General features: G+C 33.2%; 1 protein-coding gene, 1 long non-coding RNA gene and 1 pseudogene across 4 annotated transcripts; all 3 read right to left on the minus strand.

The window, feature by feature from the left end:
- Positions 1–518: 518 nt before the first annotated feature.
- LOC146526989 (coatomer subunit gamma-like) lies at positions 519–10,383 on the minus strand (annotated as a pseudogene). Its single transcript, XR_014879334.1, has 8 exons — positions 10,165–10,383; positions 9,383–10,024; positions 7,200–8,138; positions 4,393–4,950; positions 3,697–4,107; positions 2,505–2,592; positions 1,915–2,055; positions 519–769 (listed from the first exon to the last, which is right to left on the minus strand). The product of XR_014879334.1 is annotated as a coatomer subunit gamma-like (transcript).
- On the minus strand, positions 5,114–6,510 carry LOC146526990 (uncharacterized). Its single transcript, XR_014879249.1, has 2 exons — positions 5,706–6,510; positions 5,114–5,257 (listed from the first exon to the last, which is right to left on the minus strand). It is a non-coding gene; the product is annotated as an uncharacterized LOC146526990 (long non-coding RNA).
- A 2,097-nt stretch (positions 10,384–12,480) lies between the features above and the next one.
- LOC146526991 (uncharacterized) lies at positions 12,481–18,512 on the minus strand. 2 transcript variants are annotated; one of them, XM_085205766.1, is made up of 3 exons: positions 18,157–18,393; positions 13,826–15,269; positions 12,481–12,731 (listed from the first exon to the last, which is right to left on the minus strand). In XM_085205766.1, the coding sequence occupies exons 2-3, from the start codon at positions 15,204–15,206 to the stop codon at positions 12,706–12,708; spliced, it is 1,407 nt and encodes a 468-aa protein (XP_085061892.1). In that variant the 5' UTR covers positions 15,207–15,269; positions 18,157–18,393; the 3' UTR covers positions 12,481–12,705. The 2 variants fall into 2 exon arrangements, 1 of the variants encoding a protein (XP_085061892.1); XR_014879242.1 differs by lacking the exon at positions 13,826–15,269 and having other exon boundaries at positions 18,157–18,512.
- Between the last annotated feature and the right edge of the window lie 231 nt (positions 18,513–18,743).

The following is an 18,743-nucleotide window of genomic DNA, read 5'->3' on the forward strand; positions in this document are numbered from 1 at the left end:
CACGGCCAATGTTGAGTGCTGTAGGCAAAAAGGCTTTGGACAAATCAAAGAACATGTCAAGAGCATCCTGTGATCCCTCCCAAGCCTCACATATGTTCTTTATAAGAGTTATCAGCATCTGTAGTTGAACGACCATACTGTTTGTCGTGCATAAGATTATGTGTGCTAAAATGCACTAAAATTTTATTTAGGATAGTTTTCCGAAAATCTTACTAAGAGAGGGTAGTACAGAAATGGGTCGAAAATTATTGGGATCAGATATACTACACCTTTTAAATATAGGTATGACTTTACTAAATTTCATTAGGTCAGGAAACACACCATACTCAATACAATTATTAAATGTGAAGTGAGGAGCAACAGCATCTATTATAAAATTAATTAATTTGACAGAAATACCCCATAGGTCGGACGTTTTTTGATATCTAAGTACATAAATGTCTTAATGATGTCTCTTGAACTGTCTGATTTAAATTTAAAATCTATATTACATTAAAAATTCTCAATAAAACAAAAAATATGAAAATAATATTTATTCAAATTCTAATTCAACTTTTAGGAACCATAAAAAAAAAATAATTTTCTAAAACGATGAAACATTTTAATAATTAAAAACTTTTATTTTTTATTTTCAGTTAGTTTCGATACAATTTGTAAATCGTCTTTCAGTAGCGTCAGCATTGCCTTCTTCTGTTGGCATTCGTCAAGTAGCAGCTCTTCAGCATTTTGTTCAAAATTTTTTATTAATTGTTCGTAGTGTTTTTCAAATCTATAAAGGTAATCACAAAATATTAAAAAAACATAATAAATATTTTTTCGTTGTTTTGGCACACATACATTAAATTGTCTAATGTGGGGAACGGAGTGTAACACTCTTTGCCAATCTCACTCGTCGAGCGGGAATCGAACCCACAACCGTTACGTTTCCAGTGAGACAATGTGCCGCTGCGATTATCATTTTACAATAGATGTTGACAAACTTTAGGTTTCCTAATGAGCCAAATCAGTGTTACACACACAGTGTTAATCCATATTTATATTACAAATTCGAAAGTAACTCTGTCTGTTACGCAATCAGGGCCAAACCGCTAATTTAATTATGACAAAATACTCATAGATACTTGAGAGTCTTGGGATGAACATAGGTTACTTTTTTATCTCATATTTGTAATATTGTTGATATATATTAACATATTAAAATACTTATTAATTTGACATACAATTTATTCCGCCATGTTAATAACAACCGTCGCTACGCGACCGTTGCTAAGCAACGGGTTGCAAAGAAGACGTCACCTAAAATGAGCTTGCTTAACGCATACATGGCGCGCGCCGACTCAACCTCATGACACACAAAAACAATGTTTTACAAAAATACTGTTTTAAAAAGTCCGTGACGGTATATGTATAAGTTTATCTCTGAAGATTGAGCAAATGAATTTACTTTAAATGTATCGGGATTTTGTATTCATGTATTTTCTATAATTTGATATTCATCCTTCTGAAAATAAATATAATAGTCACTTTTAGCATTTCATCTAGATTGAAACTACCTAGATAGACTACCGACTGATTTTCTACGAGTAATTTTCGAATAATAGTAATAAATCGAAATTTCGAAAAAAAAAAAAAAAAAATTTATGAGGCCGGTCGTGGCGAAGAGACACAAACCGTGACTATTGTGGGTTCGATCCTGACTCGAGGAAATGAATTATTTATTTACATTTATATTTCCATTTCTTCGCTCTGGTGTCAAGGCAAAGCGCGACGTTGAGTTCCGCCACTCAACACACAATGTCTCTAGAATTCGGCGGAAAGTGGGGAACGCAGTGTCTTAACACTAGGTTCCCTCTGCCTACCTTGCTGTACGCGGGATAAAACACTACGCGCTGAAAAAAAAAAGAAAAAGTAAACCTTGTTTCCAAATCAGCAACAATTGTCTTAACTTCGTCCATAAATTTGTCTATAGTAGCTATAATCCCCCGGCACTGGCGGCGGTGGTCCGCCTTCTGTTCATATAGATTTTTGTGGGCGTCGACGAGAATGCTGACTAATCTATCGAAATAGTTGTTTAAATCAAATATATTAAGTTTTTAAAAATAAAACAATGTTAGGTGCAATTAATTGAATTAAAAGTATTATTATAATATAGTAATTTATTCGGGACGCAACACGACACATGTGAAATGTGTGTGCGAATGAATAGTTTATTACATTATCCCGTATCCCGCAATCTGCAGGGTAGGCAGAGAGAGGAAGAGGAAAAAAGAGAGAGAGAGAACCTAGTGTTAAGACACACCGTTCCCGCTTTCCGCCGAACTGTAGAGGCATTGCATATTGAGTGGAGGAACTCAACGCCGCGCTTCTTGTTATTACAACATTCTTTAATTACACTCTTTTTTTTTATAATAAATTTATCATAATGTCTTCATATGGAACTAAAAGCAAAGCTATACACCATCATCAAATATTAGGAGAAAATATTGCAATTATATAAAACTTACTTTTTATTTGAATCATGCAGTGTTTCGACGTGCGTAGTGTCCAATTTCTCCTTAATATGTTTGAAGAGATCCCTCAGTAACTGTATTTCTGCATATGAGAATTATGTTTATTTAATTTAATTTTATACAGAGTGGAAGTGTCAGCAATACATTAAATGAAACCATAGTTTTAACTACTCTATAAAAGCCTAATATAATTTAAAAAAAATCTCCCAAAAATGAAACAGGAAAAAAGGTGTTCTCGTAAAAGGAGAGCTGAGTATCAGCGAACCATTTATAGAAACAGCATATCGGGTAAAATATTTCAAACCCATACCTAAAAAAATTAATCAAGATGCCTCAACTATTTTATACAATTTAAAATGACAATTTTATACATTTCATGATTCTTATCCATTCCTTTACCTTTATTTCGTGTGACGCAATTCGGTACATATACCAATAACGTAAACACTAACTACTACAAAAATATTACTAAAGGTTTCAACTTTACAACAACAACTTTGAACTTTATCGCCAATACCTATGACTCAATTTCGCAATGAAGCGTGTGCCTCGTTCTTACAAATGGCAATTTCTTTTTCAACGATAATTTTATTATTATTTTTTTTTCATTATTGCGATTTTTTTTAATTGTACCTATTAGGCTTTTATAGAATAGTTAAAGCTGTGGTTTCATTTAAAGTGGTGCTGGCAAAAACACCGTATATACAGGGTGGAATTGTTAGCACCACTTTAAATGAAACCACAGTTTTAACTACTCTATAAAAGCCTAATATAATTTGGAAAAAAAATAATTCCCAAAAATAAAAAAGTTATTTTTTCAAACAAAATAAATAATAAAATTATCATTTTAAAATAAAACGCCATTTGTAAAGTATAACATAGGCACGCACACACTTACCTGTCAAATCGGAAACGTCGCACACGTATGTGTGTCACACGAAATACAGGTATGGATAAAAATCGTGAAATGAAAAAAAAATCCTACGTCCAAACTGTTGAGGTACCTTGATTAATTTCTTAGGTGTGGGTTTGAAATATATTACCCTATATGCAGTTTCAATAAAAGAAGCGCTGCCTCTTCCACCCTGTATATATATCTTCCGGAATTGAACTCAGACCAATGGATTTAATAAGGCAAATACTATAAAAACAGTGTTTTATGCAAAAAAAACAAAACTAATCTCACCCGTGGGTTTTTCGCGATCGTTTCGGCTAAGCCAATCTTATTAGAACTGATTACAGAACCAATATTTTCAATATTACTTCTGCTATCCACTTTTCGAGTTGGCAGCCATTTTCTAATTTCATCCGATGATGATTCTATTGTTATTAGTGTCTCCGGTGAATTATTATTTATTTTTTGTATTAATTTTCTTTGTACATTGTGCATTTAGTGTTAATTGTAGCTTTTCGAAAAAATCCTGCGTAGATGGATTTAGATATTCTACATCTAGATTTCTAGGTGTTATTGGTTGTTTTAATTGTTCTGTGTTAGGGGGTGCGCCTTCAAGGTCACCCCGCGCTGTGATAGGTGACTGTCCTGTAGTAGGTATTGTTCCATCCGAAGTATACTCTCTCTCTCGTCGTTTCGTCTCTTCTGAAATTGTGGATAATGTTCTTTTAGAGATTCTTTTAGAGCCAGAGTAGGCTTTAGTTTTCGATTTATTTTTATTAATATATCTTGAATCATTTGATAATGTTTGTGTCTTATCTTTTTTCGCTTTAGATTTATAATTTTTTTTAGTTATCGCACTTTTGTTTTTTGTTTTTATTAGTTTGTAGATTGATTTTGTTAAAGTAATCGATAATATTCAATTTAGGAGGGCTTCTATTATTTGTTAAATTTTGCGTTGTATGTAAAACAGATTTAACTGTCACATACTTCAACGGCTGAGGCGGCTCTTTCCCAAGTGGCTTCCCATTCGTCGTTGGCGGCGCGAGTTCTAAATTGTTCAGCACATCCGATCTCAACTTCTTCCAGTGGGTGCGTATCAGCGTAGCTTTCTCCGGAATCCGGTAATCCTGTGGTGGGGTCGCAATCTCGTACCACAAACTCTAACGTTGCCCCGAAATTGCCCAACGTCTCTATTGGATTCTCAGGGAACTCTAAAATGCAGAAAACGCTTCCTTGCTTATCATATGGTAATTCCTTACATCCAACTTCTCCAAGAACTTTTTAATCAGGAGCAACATCAAGGCGGATGTGCACCTTCTCTAAAAGCTGATCACTAAGTGTGTTTAAGCATTCAAACTGCAACACTAAATATTTTGAGAATATATGTTTAACGCAGCGAACACGATATTCAGTTTCTGGTTCTGTTAAATCAATAGCTTCACACGTCTTGAATATGGGACCAAGTTTTTCAATAGATGGAATAACTTTTAGTTGATCCGAATACATTTCTTCACGAGAAACAATTATTTCCATTTCTTCGCTCTGGTGTCAAGGCAAAGCGCGACGTTGAGTTCCGCCACTCAACACACAATGTCTCTAGAATTCGGCGGAAAGTGGGGAACGCAGTGTCTTAACACTAGGTTCCCTCTGCCTACCTTGCTGTACGCGGGATAAAACACTACGCGCTGAAAAAAAAAAGAAAAAAGTAAACCTTGTTTCCAAATCAGCAACAATTGTCTTAACTTCGTCCATAAATTTGTCTATAGTAGCTATAATCCCCCGGCACTGGCGGCGGTGGTCCGCCTTCTGTTCATATAGATTTTTGTGGGCGTCGACGAGAATGCTGACTAATCTATCGAAATAGTTGTTTAAATCAAATATATTAAGTTTTTAAAAATAAAACAATGTTAGGTGCAATTAATTGAATTAAAAGTATTATTATAATATAGTAATTTATTCGGGACGCAACACGACACATGTGAAATGTGTGTGCGAATGAATAGTTTATTACATTATCCCGTATCCCGCAATCTGCAGGGTAGGCAGAGAGAGGAAGAGGAAAAAAGAGAGAGAGAGAACCTAGTGTTAAGACACACCGTTCCCGCTTTCCGCCGAACTGTAGAGGCATTGCATATTGAGTGGAGGAACTCAACGCCGCGCTTCTTGTTATTACAACATTCTTTAATTACACTCTTTTTTTTATAATAAATTTATCATAATGTCTTCATATGGAACTAAAAGCAAAGCTATACACCATCATCAAATATTAGGAGAAAATATTGCAATTATATAAAACTTACTTTTTATTTGAATCATGCAGTGTTTCGACGTGCGTAGTGTCCAATTTCTCCTTAATATGTTTGAAGAGATCCCTCAGTAACTGTATTTCTGCATATGAGAATTATGTTTATTTAATTTAATTTTATACAGAGTGGAAGTGTCAGCAATACATTAAATGAAACCATAGTTTTAACTACTCTATAAAAGCCTAATATAATTTAAAAAAAATCTCCCAAAAATGAAACAGGAAAAAAGGTGTTCTCGTAAAAGGAGAGCTGAGTATCAGCGAACCATTTATAGAAACAGCATATCGGGTAAAATATTTCAAACCCATACCTAAAAAAATTAATCAAGATGCCTCAACTATTTTATACAATTTAAAATGACAATTTTATACATTTCATGATTCTTATCCATTCCTTTACCTTTATTTCGTGTGACGCAATTACGGTACATATACCAATAACGTAAACACTAACTACTACAAAAATATTACTAAAGGTTTCAACTTTACAACAACAACTTTGAACTTTATCGCCAATACCTATGACTCGATTTCGCAATGAAGCGTGTGCGTCGTCCTTACAAATGGCAATTTCTTTTTCAACGATAATTTTATTATTATTTTTTTTCATTATTGCGATTTTTTTTAATTGTACCTATTAGGCTTTTATAGAATAGTTAAAGCTGTGGTTTCATTTAAAATGGTGCTGCCAAAAACACTGTATATACATATATATATCTTCCGGAATTGAACTCAGACCAATGGATTTAATAAGGCAAATACTATAAAAACAGTGTTTTATGCAAAAAAAACAAAACTAATCTCACCCGTGGGTTTTTCGCGATCGTTTCGGCTAAGCCAATCTTATTAGAACTGATTACAGAACCAATATTTTCAATATTACTTCTGCTATCCACTTTTCGAGTTGGCAGCCATTTTCTAATTTCATCCGATGATGATTCTATTGTTATTAGTGTCTCCGGTGAATTATTATTTATTTTTTGTATTAATTTTCTTTGTACATTGTGCATTTAGTGTTAATTGTAGCTTTTCGAAAAAATCCTGCGTAGATGGATTTAGATATTCTACATCTAGATTTCTAGGTGTTATTGGTTGTTTTAATTGTTCTGTGTTAGGGGGTGCGCCTTCAAGGTCACCCCGCGCTGTGATAGGTGACTGTCCTGTAGTAGGTATTGTTCCATCCGAAGTATACTCTCTCTCTCGTCGTTTCGTCTCTTCTGAAATTGTGGATAATGTTCTTTTAGAGATTCTTTTAGAGCCAGAGTAGGCTTTAGTTTTCGATTTATTTTTATTAATATATCTTGAATCATTTGATAATGTTTGTGTCTTATCTTTTTTCGCTTTAGATTTATAATTTTTTTTAGTTATCGCACTTTTGTTTTGTTTATTATTAGTTTGTAGATTGATTTTGTTAAAGTAATCGATAATATTCAATTTAGGAGGGCTTCTATTATTTGTTAAATTTTGCGTTGTATGTAAAACAGATTTAACTGTCACATACTTCAACGGCTGAGGCGGCTCTTTCCCAAGTGGCTTCCCATTCGTCGTTGGCGGCGCGAGTTCTAAATTGTTCAGCACATCCGATCTTTGGGCCTTCGCGCCCCAAAATATGCAAAATTCGAACTGCCAATGAAGTATGTTCACAATCTTCAATAAACTCGCAAAGATGCGCTAAGCCTGTCTCTTTAGCGTCAGGATTTTCTTCGACTAACGCAATAATTGTATCTGCAATAGCAGTCTTGTATTGCACACCTCCTTCATCTCTAAGCATTCCAGCTAAGAAAGCCGCTAATGATTGATGTTTTCGTGGATATTTTGAGCAAAGCCTCCTGATAGCGCGTACAACTACGATTTTAAATTCATCTGAAATCTCTGACATAAAACTTGATATTTGTTTCATTAGTCGATCAATGGAGCTCTCAGCTCCAGTTGCAAGAATTGTCACGGCCAGGGTTGCTACGGAGCGATTCGGATCTGATATTAAATTTTCTAAATCTACTGCACAAGCGGCTACGGCATTGGGATGTTTTGCTGTAAGTTTGGCCAGAGTACGTGCCCCAGCTAACCTTAAGGTAGCTTTAGATGATCCACAGAATATTTGCAGCACGCTAACTGCTTGTGCCAAGTCACGTGCGGATTTTCTTAAATTGACGATGGCGTGTGCTGCTTCATACACAACGATTTCTGATTTGTGACGAAGACATGACTCTATGAACTCTAAGTATGGCTCTGAAGCATCGCTTTGGTCTTCCTCTGCGAGTTTTGCAGCATGACGTACTAAAAGGCAGAGTGCATATGGTGATCGCAATGGAGAACGGGCCAATTTTGTAACAAGCTTCACTGTCGACAGGCGATCATTGCGTCGGGCTCCGGCAACTACAGCCAAAGCATGATAAGATACCATCACATTGTCAGACATGATAGCTTCCTGAAAATAAAAAAAATATATCAATATATTTACAAGCTACTGCTCTTTTTAATCTACCCCATTATACTTCTTTCATTGTTTCTAAGTTATATCATATTATGTTATATAAACTAAAATCCATTATTTAAATACTATCTTATACCTTATTGTAACAATATTTAGTTTATAATTCTATTATTTGCAGAGATAAATAGTTTATTAAACTATGATCTATAAATGACTAAAAGAAAAATTATAACTATTAAAACAAAATTAAAGTCAATATTTTCAAGATAATATATTTCCATGTAAATTTATAAGCAATAAATTTACACAGAAATATATTTTTTTACATAGCATATAAGTTGTATTAAATCATCAAGTCATTGTTACCAAAGTAGCAAAGTGAAAAAATTTCATTCCCCCAAGAGGGAATCAAACCTACAACCACTGCATCAACAGTTAGAGCACTCTAAACTTATGAGGCGTCACAACGCCTCAATACATTTTTTTTATATTACAATTTTTAAATAAGTGTATAGTAACCATTAGTTTTTATATAAAATAAAATAATAAAAAGTGCTGTTCTGTTAAACTGTTATAATACTATGTTACATATTATTTGATAGAATCTAAACAAAAGCTTAAGTATGTTACAAGGTGTGAGTTATAAGTTATATAATACAATGTTAATAACTGATATGTCTTACTCCATAGTAGAATGAAAATAATTTAAACATAATCATCAATTTCATAGAATAATCATTAGAATTATTTGCATTTCCTTACTCTGTTAACAAGCCAAAGCATGGCATTGAACTCTACACTTAACATGCAATATATTGTAAATTTTGCAGTGCTTCAGGGAAGGACTGTATTAACACTAGATTCCCCCTGCCTATTCAAACAACAACATGCGCAACATGTGGGATACAGAATGAAGCTTAAAAATTATAATAATCATTCTACTATGAATGTAGAAAAGGGAGATGTTGCTAAATTTGAAATTTCAGCTTAAACCATTCGCTGCCATGCCTAAATTATATGAAGTCATTCCTATTGCCATTTTATATTTTGAGTGTTATTGTTTGCCAAAACACTGTTATTTCATGGTAAGAGCACATATATTATCATACATAATCATTTAGAACGAAAACCATACAATGTGACATTGGCGAAGTGATTAGTGCTCAACTGGCACGCCTGAACCACCATAAATTAAGAACTAAACTGAATAAATTTTTAAATGGGATGATTATATTTACCTGTGCATCATTAACCCATCTCCTCACCAAGGAACAGAAGCAGACAAGTGGAGAGCAGAAACAAGGGCAGCTGAACTAACAGCAGGATTTTTATCCACAATAGCTTGTTTCATATAGCGTTCTATAGCTTGTAGCATACTACTATCGGTTATGCTGCATAAGGCACGAATAGCTGCTGCTCTGTACAAATCTTCTTTTCCTGTCATATCCTTGGTCAGTGAAGATGTAACGATAATTACATCTTGCGCCATAGAACTTAGTTCTTTAAGACATAAATACACCAATCGACGCAGTACAACATCTTTAGATTGAAATAATTTAGTTGTTGCAAAGAACATATCAGTAGCTTCTTGAGTAGTAAGTTTTTCTCCTTGATTGAGTAAATATAAAACTTTGGTCAATATATGAATGCATTTTCTTGGATTTACCGGAGTAGAATTAAAATAGCGAGCTTCCTGCAGCAAAGTTGTCTTATCAAGATTTTGAAATATGTTTGCTCCTCCATCTTCTTCTTCTTTTTTATCTCGACGAAATGAACTCATTGTGTTGTTTTCTTTAAAAATTAAAATTTTCCTCAAATATAACACCGCTACGTGTAAATTGTCACCAAATCATAGACAAAAATTGACACCTCAAAGTAATCTAGAACCACAGATAAGTCAAAAATATACAAAGTACCAAAATAAATACGATATAGATAACGTATTTGCTTTACGAGATGTGAAAGTGTATGATAATTTCGATACGGTACTGTATTTATATTTTATACATCGTTTACTCACATCGTATACCGTACAATCTCCTTCTTGTGTTCTCCATATAACGTGACATTGGCGAAGTGATTAATGCTCAACTGGCACGCTCGAAACGCTATAAACTAAGAACTGAACTGAACTCACGTCGTGGAAGTTCGAGAAGCGTCCACAAGTTTTTCACAAACGTCAACGTGTGAATACATCGCAGGCTAGCTGCCGCTAGCCGCATATTTCCTTTGATCTGCGTTCAAAAACCGACACTGGTCTGAATCGGCAATAAGTTATCGCAAGCTTTGACGCTGACGCTCAGACGCTGGTGTTAATAGAGTCTCTTGCCGAGACTTGCCAAGCGTGTTAATGACGTATTAATACGCTTGGTAAGTTAATAAATAAGAAACGTTAAACCATTTTTTTCTTAAATTATATGGCAGATATTACTAGCCAATGACTATTAATTCTACGTCATACAGCTAAAATTGATAATACAATTATCCTTGGCATTTTCTTTATAACCAAAATTCTTATTCTTATTCTGATTACCAGTATTGACTACTAATACAAATAATAGAAAATGATTATAATATATAATGTTTTATATATTTTAATCATTTTCTATTATTTGTATTTCTATTAGTTCAGGAATACCTTTATTATATAAGAGAAATTAATTTAGCATTTTTAAGTATAAATTATCATAAAAATTACGATATATACATACGACGACGAGGCAAGGGTAAAAGCCATCGCTGGTCCAGAGAGAGGAACCTCCTCACACTACACGCGGTTTCAAGTAAAATTGTCTTCTGCATCCGGTTCTTGATCTGACAGCTAAGCGATAGCCTTTTAAGATGTTGGTCGAGGCTTTTCGCTATTAAACCGTTAATTAAAACCTCTATCGGCACAATGATAGTCGCATTGACATCCCACATGGCAGTATTCTCATGGGCTAAGTCCAAATATTAAGATAATTTTTCTTTATGGCCTTTGCGAGACTGTCATCATCTCGTATCCGCCATCTCTTAACATACTTCCCAAATATACCAGTTCATTCACTTGTTCTAATGTCATACCATTTACACTGATCTTGTATTCCGTATTTTCTTCAATTCTTTCAAATACCAGAACCTTTGTCTTATTCGTATTCAGGCTTAGACCATTAGTTTCACATACTTCTTCCAGAGTGATAACTAATGCCTGCTATGAGCACTGCATCATCTACCAATTCACATTCAAGTCACCTACTTTCACTTCCATGTCACTTTGTTTCATTCCTTGAAGAGAATATCAGGTATATTCAGGTAATCGGAAAGAATAGACTGGTCCTAGTAGAGCAAAGCACAGCTGAACAAAGCACAACTGACGTGGGATTGTGCCTATAGTAAGGCATCTTTAATTCCACAGGACCATATTAAAGAGCAAGTCATCTTGGCTACTTAATTGTGACGTGACACTCCACTACTGTGTGGTTTCGTAGGAACTTCCGTTCACATGTTACGCAGCTATGGTATGGCCTACCTGCGCGTCTATCTCCACCTCTAAGGCCGGCAACACACCTGTAGCTCCTCTGGTGTTACCCGGTTATCTTTTTATATAGATGGCGCACACTGCAAATAGCGATACTATTTCTTTTGCTCTAGCTCTAGAAGACCCTCGTGGGACCCCCATGCTGATTACTGAACCAGAAGATTTTTTGCCATGCACAACGATCTGAATTCTGTCAGCTAAATAAGAGGTCAGAAGATTGAGTGCACTTTCTCTTATGCCGTAGTAGTGTAGCTTCACGGCCAATGTTGAGTGCTGTAGGCAATCAAAGGCTTTGGACAAATCAAAGAACATGTCAAGAGCATCCTGTGATCCCTCCCAAGCCTCACATATGTTCTTTATAAGAGCTATCAGCATCTGTAGTTGAACGACCATACTGTTTGTCGTGCATAAGATTATGTGTGCTAAAATGCACTAAAATTTTATTTAGGATAGTTTTCCGAAAATCTTACTAAGAGAGGGTAGTACAGAAATGGGTCGAAAATTATTGGGATCAGATATAATACCCCTTTTAAATATAGGTATGACTTTACTAAATTTCATTAGGTCAGGAAACACACCATACTCAATACAATTATTAAATGTGAAGTGAGGAGCAACAGCATCTATTATATAATTAATTAATTTGACAGAAATACCCCATAGGTCTGATGTTTTTTGATATCTAAGTACATAAATGTCTTAATGATGTCTCTTGAACTGTCTGATTTAAATTTAAAATCTATATTACATTTGCGTACAAATCAATTTTACAATCATACTGTGCCCCTGCGCCACTACTAGCCTCAATAAAACAAAAAATATGAAAATAATATTTATTCAAATTCTAATTCAACTTTTAGGAACCATAAAAAAAATTAAATTTTCTAAAACGATGAAACATTTTAATAATTAAAAACTTTTATTTTTTATTTTCAGTTAGTTTCGATACAATTTGTAAATCGTCTTCCAGTAGCGTCAGCATTGCCTTCTTCTATTGGCATTCGTCAAGCAGCAGCTCTTCAGCATTTTGTTCAAAATTTTTTATTAATTGTTCGTAGTGTTTTTCAAATCTATAAAGGTAATAGCAAAATATTAAAAAAACATAATAAATATTTTTTCGTTGTTTTGGCACACATACATTAAATTGTCTAATGTGGGGAACGGAGTGTAACACTCTTTGCCAATCTCACTCGTCGAGCGGGAATTGAACCCACAACCGTTACGTTTCCAGTGAGACAATGTGCCGCTGCGATTATCATTTTACAATAGATGTTGACAAACTTTAGGTTTCCTAATGAGCCAAATCAGTGTTACACACACAGTGTTAATCCATATTTATATTACAAATTCGAAAGTAACTCTGTCTGTTACGCAATCAGGGCCAAACCGCTAATTTAAGCGCCGTCTCAACCTCATGACACACAAAAACAATGTTTTACAAAAATATTGTTTTAAAAAGTCCGTGACGGTATATGTATAAGTTTATCTCTGAAGATTGAGCAAATGAATTTACTTTAAATGTATCGGGATTTTGTATTCATGTATTTTCTATAATTTGATATTCATCCTTCTGAAAATAAATATAATAGTCACTTTTAGCATTTCATCTAGATTGAAACTACCTAGATAGACTACCGACTGATTTTCTACGAGTAATTTTCGAATAATAGTAATAAATCGAAATTTCGGAAAAAACAGCACCACTTTAAATGAAACCACAGTTTTAACTACTCTATAAAAGCCTAATATAATTTGGAAAAAAAATAATTCCCAAAAATAAAAATGTTATTTTTTCAAACAAAATAAATAATAAAATTATCATTTTAAAATAAAACGCCATTTGTAAAGTACAACATAGGCACGCACACACTTACCTGTCAAATCGGAAACGTCGCACACGTATGTGTGCGTCACACGAAATACAGGTATGGATAAAAATCGTGAAATGAAAAAAAAATCCTACGTCCAAACTGTTGAGGTACCTTGATTAATTTCTTAGGTGTGGGTTTGAAATATATTACCCTATATGCAGTTTCAATAAAAGAAGCGCTTCCTCTTCCACTGTATATATATATCTTCCGGAATTGAACTCAGACCAATGGATTTAATAAGGCAAATACTATAAAAACAGTGTTTTATGCAAAAAAAACAAAACTAATCTCACCCGTGGGTTTTTCGCGATTGTTTCGCCTAAGCCAATCTTGTATATTAGAACTGATTACAGAACCAATATCTTCAATATATAGTGCATTTAGTGTTAGTTGTAGCTTTTCGAAAAAATCCTGCGTAGATGGATTTAGATATTCTACATCTAGATTTCTAGGTGTTATTGGTTGGTTTAATTGTTCTGTGTTAGGGGGTGCGCCTTCAAGGTCACCCCGCGCTGTGATAGGTGACTGTCCTGTAGTAGGTATTGTTCCATCCGAAGTATACTCTCTCTCTCGTTGTTTCGTCTCTTCTGAAATTGTGGATAATGTTCTTTTAGAGATGCTTTTAGAGCCAGAGCAGGCTTTAGTTTTCGATTTATTTTTATTAATATATCTTGAATCATTTGATAATGTTTGTGTCTTATCTTTTTTCGCTTTAGATTTATTATTTTTTTTAGTTATCGCACTTTTGTTTTGTTTATTATTAGTTTGTAGATTGATTTTGTTAAAGTAATCGATAATATTCAATTTAGGAGGGCTTCTATTATTTGTTAAATTTTGCGTTGTATGTAAAACAGATTTAACTGAATCGTCCACCTCTCTATGTACTTGTGCCTTTTCCACGATCAGAACTGGTAAAGGGCTTTCTGAATCCTGATCGCTATGTTTTTCAACGTTATCATTTTTCTTTTTAATTATTTTCTTTAGCGATCGATCTTTTTTTATATTTTTTTTTACTTCATCAATGATAGTTTCCATTTCCAGTTCCTTTATAACTGGTTCTACTTCAGTTATATTATCCTGTGGTTCTTCGATCACTAGAGAAGTGTTTAGCACTTCTGCTACAGTACCTCTCATACACTGGTCTTCTAAAATTGGGCTAGATTTGAAATTATGCTTTTTTGTTTTTGCCCTAGTCATAATAGTTTTAGGTTTGGAAGTGTCCTTATTAATATTTTCAGTCTTATTGTTCACTTTATTTAGTGTTTTGTTACGTTGAGTTTTTCGATGCTTAATTGATTTTTCGTTCACTAGAGAAGTGTTTAGCACTTCTGCTACAGTACCTCTCATACACTGGTCTTCTAAAATTGGGCTAGATTTGAAATTATGCTTTTTTGTTTTTGCCCTAGTCATAATAGTTTTAGGTTTGGAAGTGTCCTTATTAACATTTTCCGCTTCTTCTAACTTAGTTTGATTCGATTTCAAATGATTCTTTTTTGCCTTAGCTCTAGTAATAATAGTTTTAATTTTGAAATTACTATCATTTTCAGTTTCAATTTGGTTATTTTGAATATTGTTGATTTTATTTAGTGTTTTGCTACGTCGAGTTTCTCGATGCTTAATTGATTTTTCGCCACCCAAAGTAGTTATGCTAGACTTTTTTACAGATTCTTCCATGTCGATGTTCGTAATGGGAAAATCAAATGGTTCACTTGATTCTGAACTTGTTTCATTAATTTTCTGAAATGAATTATTTAAAAAAATAAAATTTTAATTAAGCTAAAGCTTTGCTAAATTTTGCTAAATTGCTTTAGCAATAAATGCTATTTCAGCTATATTTATTTACATAAAACCGAACTTTTTTTTAAATTACACAATGAACAGTTATATGTTTCGTTAAGTTATTTTTATTTGCTAGTAATAAACCGTATTTTTCAATTTGAAAGACATAAATAAATAATTAAATATAAATAGCAATATACTTTCAAGATTTTTGCGTAATTACGTAAACCTTTATGTATTTTTTGTGTAATTCTATTGATTAATTTGCAAAAAAACTCTGCATCTCAATAGATCTTATGTCGGTGAATTCGGGAACGACGCATTACTTGGCTCTCACTTCATATTTATGTGTTTATTCAAATTCAAACTATTCTTTCTTCAAATAAACTATTACAAGCACTTACCACACACCACAAGATTATAAGCACTAAGAGAATAATGATAATTAAAACACATATTAATAAACTTCAAAAATAATTAGAACCTACAATCGTAGCCTTTCAGTCAAGTCACGACATTTAATCATCTAAATAAGTAAATTAAAAGCAAAAAATCTTTTTTAGAAAAAGCTTTTATTTAAACGCTCTAGAAAGGAGAAAATAAAGTTTTTCTCTTAAATTTCATCTATTAACTCATAACCTCATATATTTGATTGAATTGAAACTTTAAAAATTGTAACTTAGCAGATTTTACGTAATTAAATTAGTACTAGATTATAATTATATACAAGTAAATCGCGTTTATAATTTTCAAGTCGGTGCCAAGTAAAACAAACAGTCTTAGTAATTAGAAATTATAATAAGGTTGTTGGATATTGTAGCATTAGCTTAATCACATAAGTCTTAAATTTGCATTCGGTACCTATGTGCGCGACAAATGGACGAATAACTCAATGTCACGCCAACCAATTTCGATGATTCTTATTTATTTGAAAAGATACAGTTCAAGGATAATTTGGTGAATAGTATCTATGAGAAAATCACATAACTTTACATAACAAATGGTCGAATGACTAAATATCACACCAACCGATTCCAATGACTTTTTTTATTTGAAAGGATAGGTACACTTCAAGGATGGTTCGGTGAAAGTTAACATATAGAAAATATTAAATCTAAATTATCCTCCCTACTTGGTTCGTTGCGTGGTAACTATCGTTGTCTGCCTCGTAGTCTGTGCTATACAATATATTACTCATTAGTTCATTCAATTGTAACTTATCTAGTTGAAATATGGAGAGTCGCTTCTAAAATTATTTTTAACTAGCGGACGCGCGCAGCTTCGCTTGCGTAATTAGGGGTGAATTCTAATAAACCACGAAACATGTGTTCAATGAAATATTTTTGAGAGTCTAAATTTCAAATTTAATAAAAATCGGTGGCGATTTCAAGATTTTTCCATACTAACTTTCAACCCCTTATCTGCACCCTTAGGGGTGAATTCTAGAAAACCATGAAACACATGTTCAATTAAATATTTTTAAGAGTCTAAATTAAAAATTTTATAATAATCGGTGGCGATTTCAAGATTTTTCCATACTAACTTTCAACCCCTTATCTGCACCCTTAAGGGTGAATTCTAGAAAACTATGAAACATGTATTCAATTAAATACTTTTAAGAGTCTGAATTTCAAATTTTATAAAAATCCGGTGCCGATATATTTTTTTTTCCATACAAACTTTCAACCCCTATTTCGCCCCTTTAGGGTTAAAATTTTTCAAAATCCCTTCTTAGTGGATGTTCAGATTACGAAAGTAAACATCTGCCCAAATTTAACGCTTCTACGCACAGCGGTTATGGCTGTGCGTACGTCTTACCTCAGTCAGTGAGGACAAGTCCTTTTATATATATAGATTATTATTAATTAATAAACGATTACAAATAGATGCAATTTATACTGATTTGAGCAAGGCATTCAATCGTGTGCCGCATGATATTTTATTAAAAAAAACTGGCCTATGGTTTTATGGGTCCATTAATAAAGTGGTTTTCATCATACTTAAAACATCGTTCTTTTTATGTTGTATTAAACGGATATAAATCAAACACTCAAATATGCTTATCAGGAGTACCTCAAGGTTCCCATTTGGGTCCTACTCTTTTCAATATTTTCATAAACGATATTATAGAGTGTTTTCAGAACTCAACTCCGTATATATTTGCCGATGATGTTAAATTTATTAGAGCTAAGGGATATTATTATAAGGATAGGAAAGGTGACACCTACCTATTATATATTATTATATAGTCAGCAAAAGTGATGGTGATAACGACATTGCGTGAGTGGCAGAACTCACGCCGCTCTTTGCATCGACACCAGAGCGAAGAAATGGAAATATAAACGTAAATAAATATTTCACTTCCTCGAGTGGGAATCGAACCCACAACCGTCGCGATACAGTCGCACCCTTGTGCCGGTGCGCCACGACGGCCTCATGTATTCTTATTCGTAAATTGTACAAAACAATTTACAAGCGAACAAATAGGAAATAGATCACTTAATAGTGCAAATAATTTATACTTACCTACCAAAAACAAGAACCAATTATGGTAAAAAATCTATTATTTATGAAGGAGCACAAATTACCATAAATTACCTCAAGATATAAAAACATAGAATTTTTTTGATTTTAAAACTAAATTAAAGAAACATCTTATAAAAATAAAATAGAATCCGATCTTGTATTATAACTTCAAATGTGGGTAAGCCTAACTTTATTGTAAACGTCCTCATCGTTGCATTTCTTTTTGAATCAACTTCAAAAAGAAGATATTCTCATTTTTGACCGACTTCAAAAAAAGGGAGAGAATGCAGCGTGATAAATAAATAATATAATTAATTACCTCAATGTTCTTTTTCCGTTCCGTTGTATTTCCACAGGATGCGAAAACTTTTTCAATAGTTTTCAATAGTAGTAGTATTTCAATAGTCTAAAGTCAATATGATATGATGATAATTATTTATTACGTAGCTGGATTACTTAAATGTTTTTTATAAACAACACAAAAGCACTATTTCAGTTAATTTAAGTTCAGCTCCGCGCCTAATGAATACACGTAAGACGACAGGAACACCGAAGAAGAGAGATTTTGAATTTGTAACGGTAAGCAGTGTTGCCAACAAAAGTTAAAATGCAAATATCTAACCAAAATATTGTAAATTTTATTAAAATAAATTAATTTTATCAACATTTTCAATTTCGAGGCTTTCGACGTTCACATTGTAATTTTTTTTGAGTTACGTACAAAAAAAACTTTATACTTATATTATTTCGTTGTTCGTCTGTTTTTTTGTATCTTTAGACTGCTTATTTCAAGATCGAGTATCGGATATGTTAAGCTGAAATTCAAATTAATATCAGAGTTACGACTTTTATAATATTAATTTAATTTTCCACATGTTACTTTTTTGTATATTTTGTTATATTTGT

Source organism: Heliconius melpomene, chromosome 21, assembly GCF_056956725.1.
Source record: "Heliconius melpomene rosina isolate 202511_hmr_F chromosome 21, ASM5695672v1, whole genome shotgun sequence".
NCBI lineage: Eukaryota > Metazoa > Arthropoda > Insecta > Lepidoptera > Nymphalidae > Heliconius > Heliconius melpomene.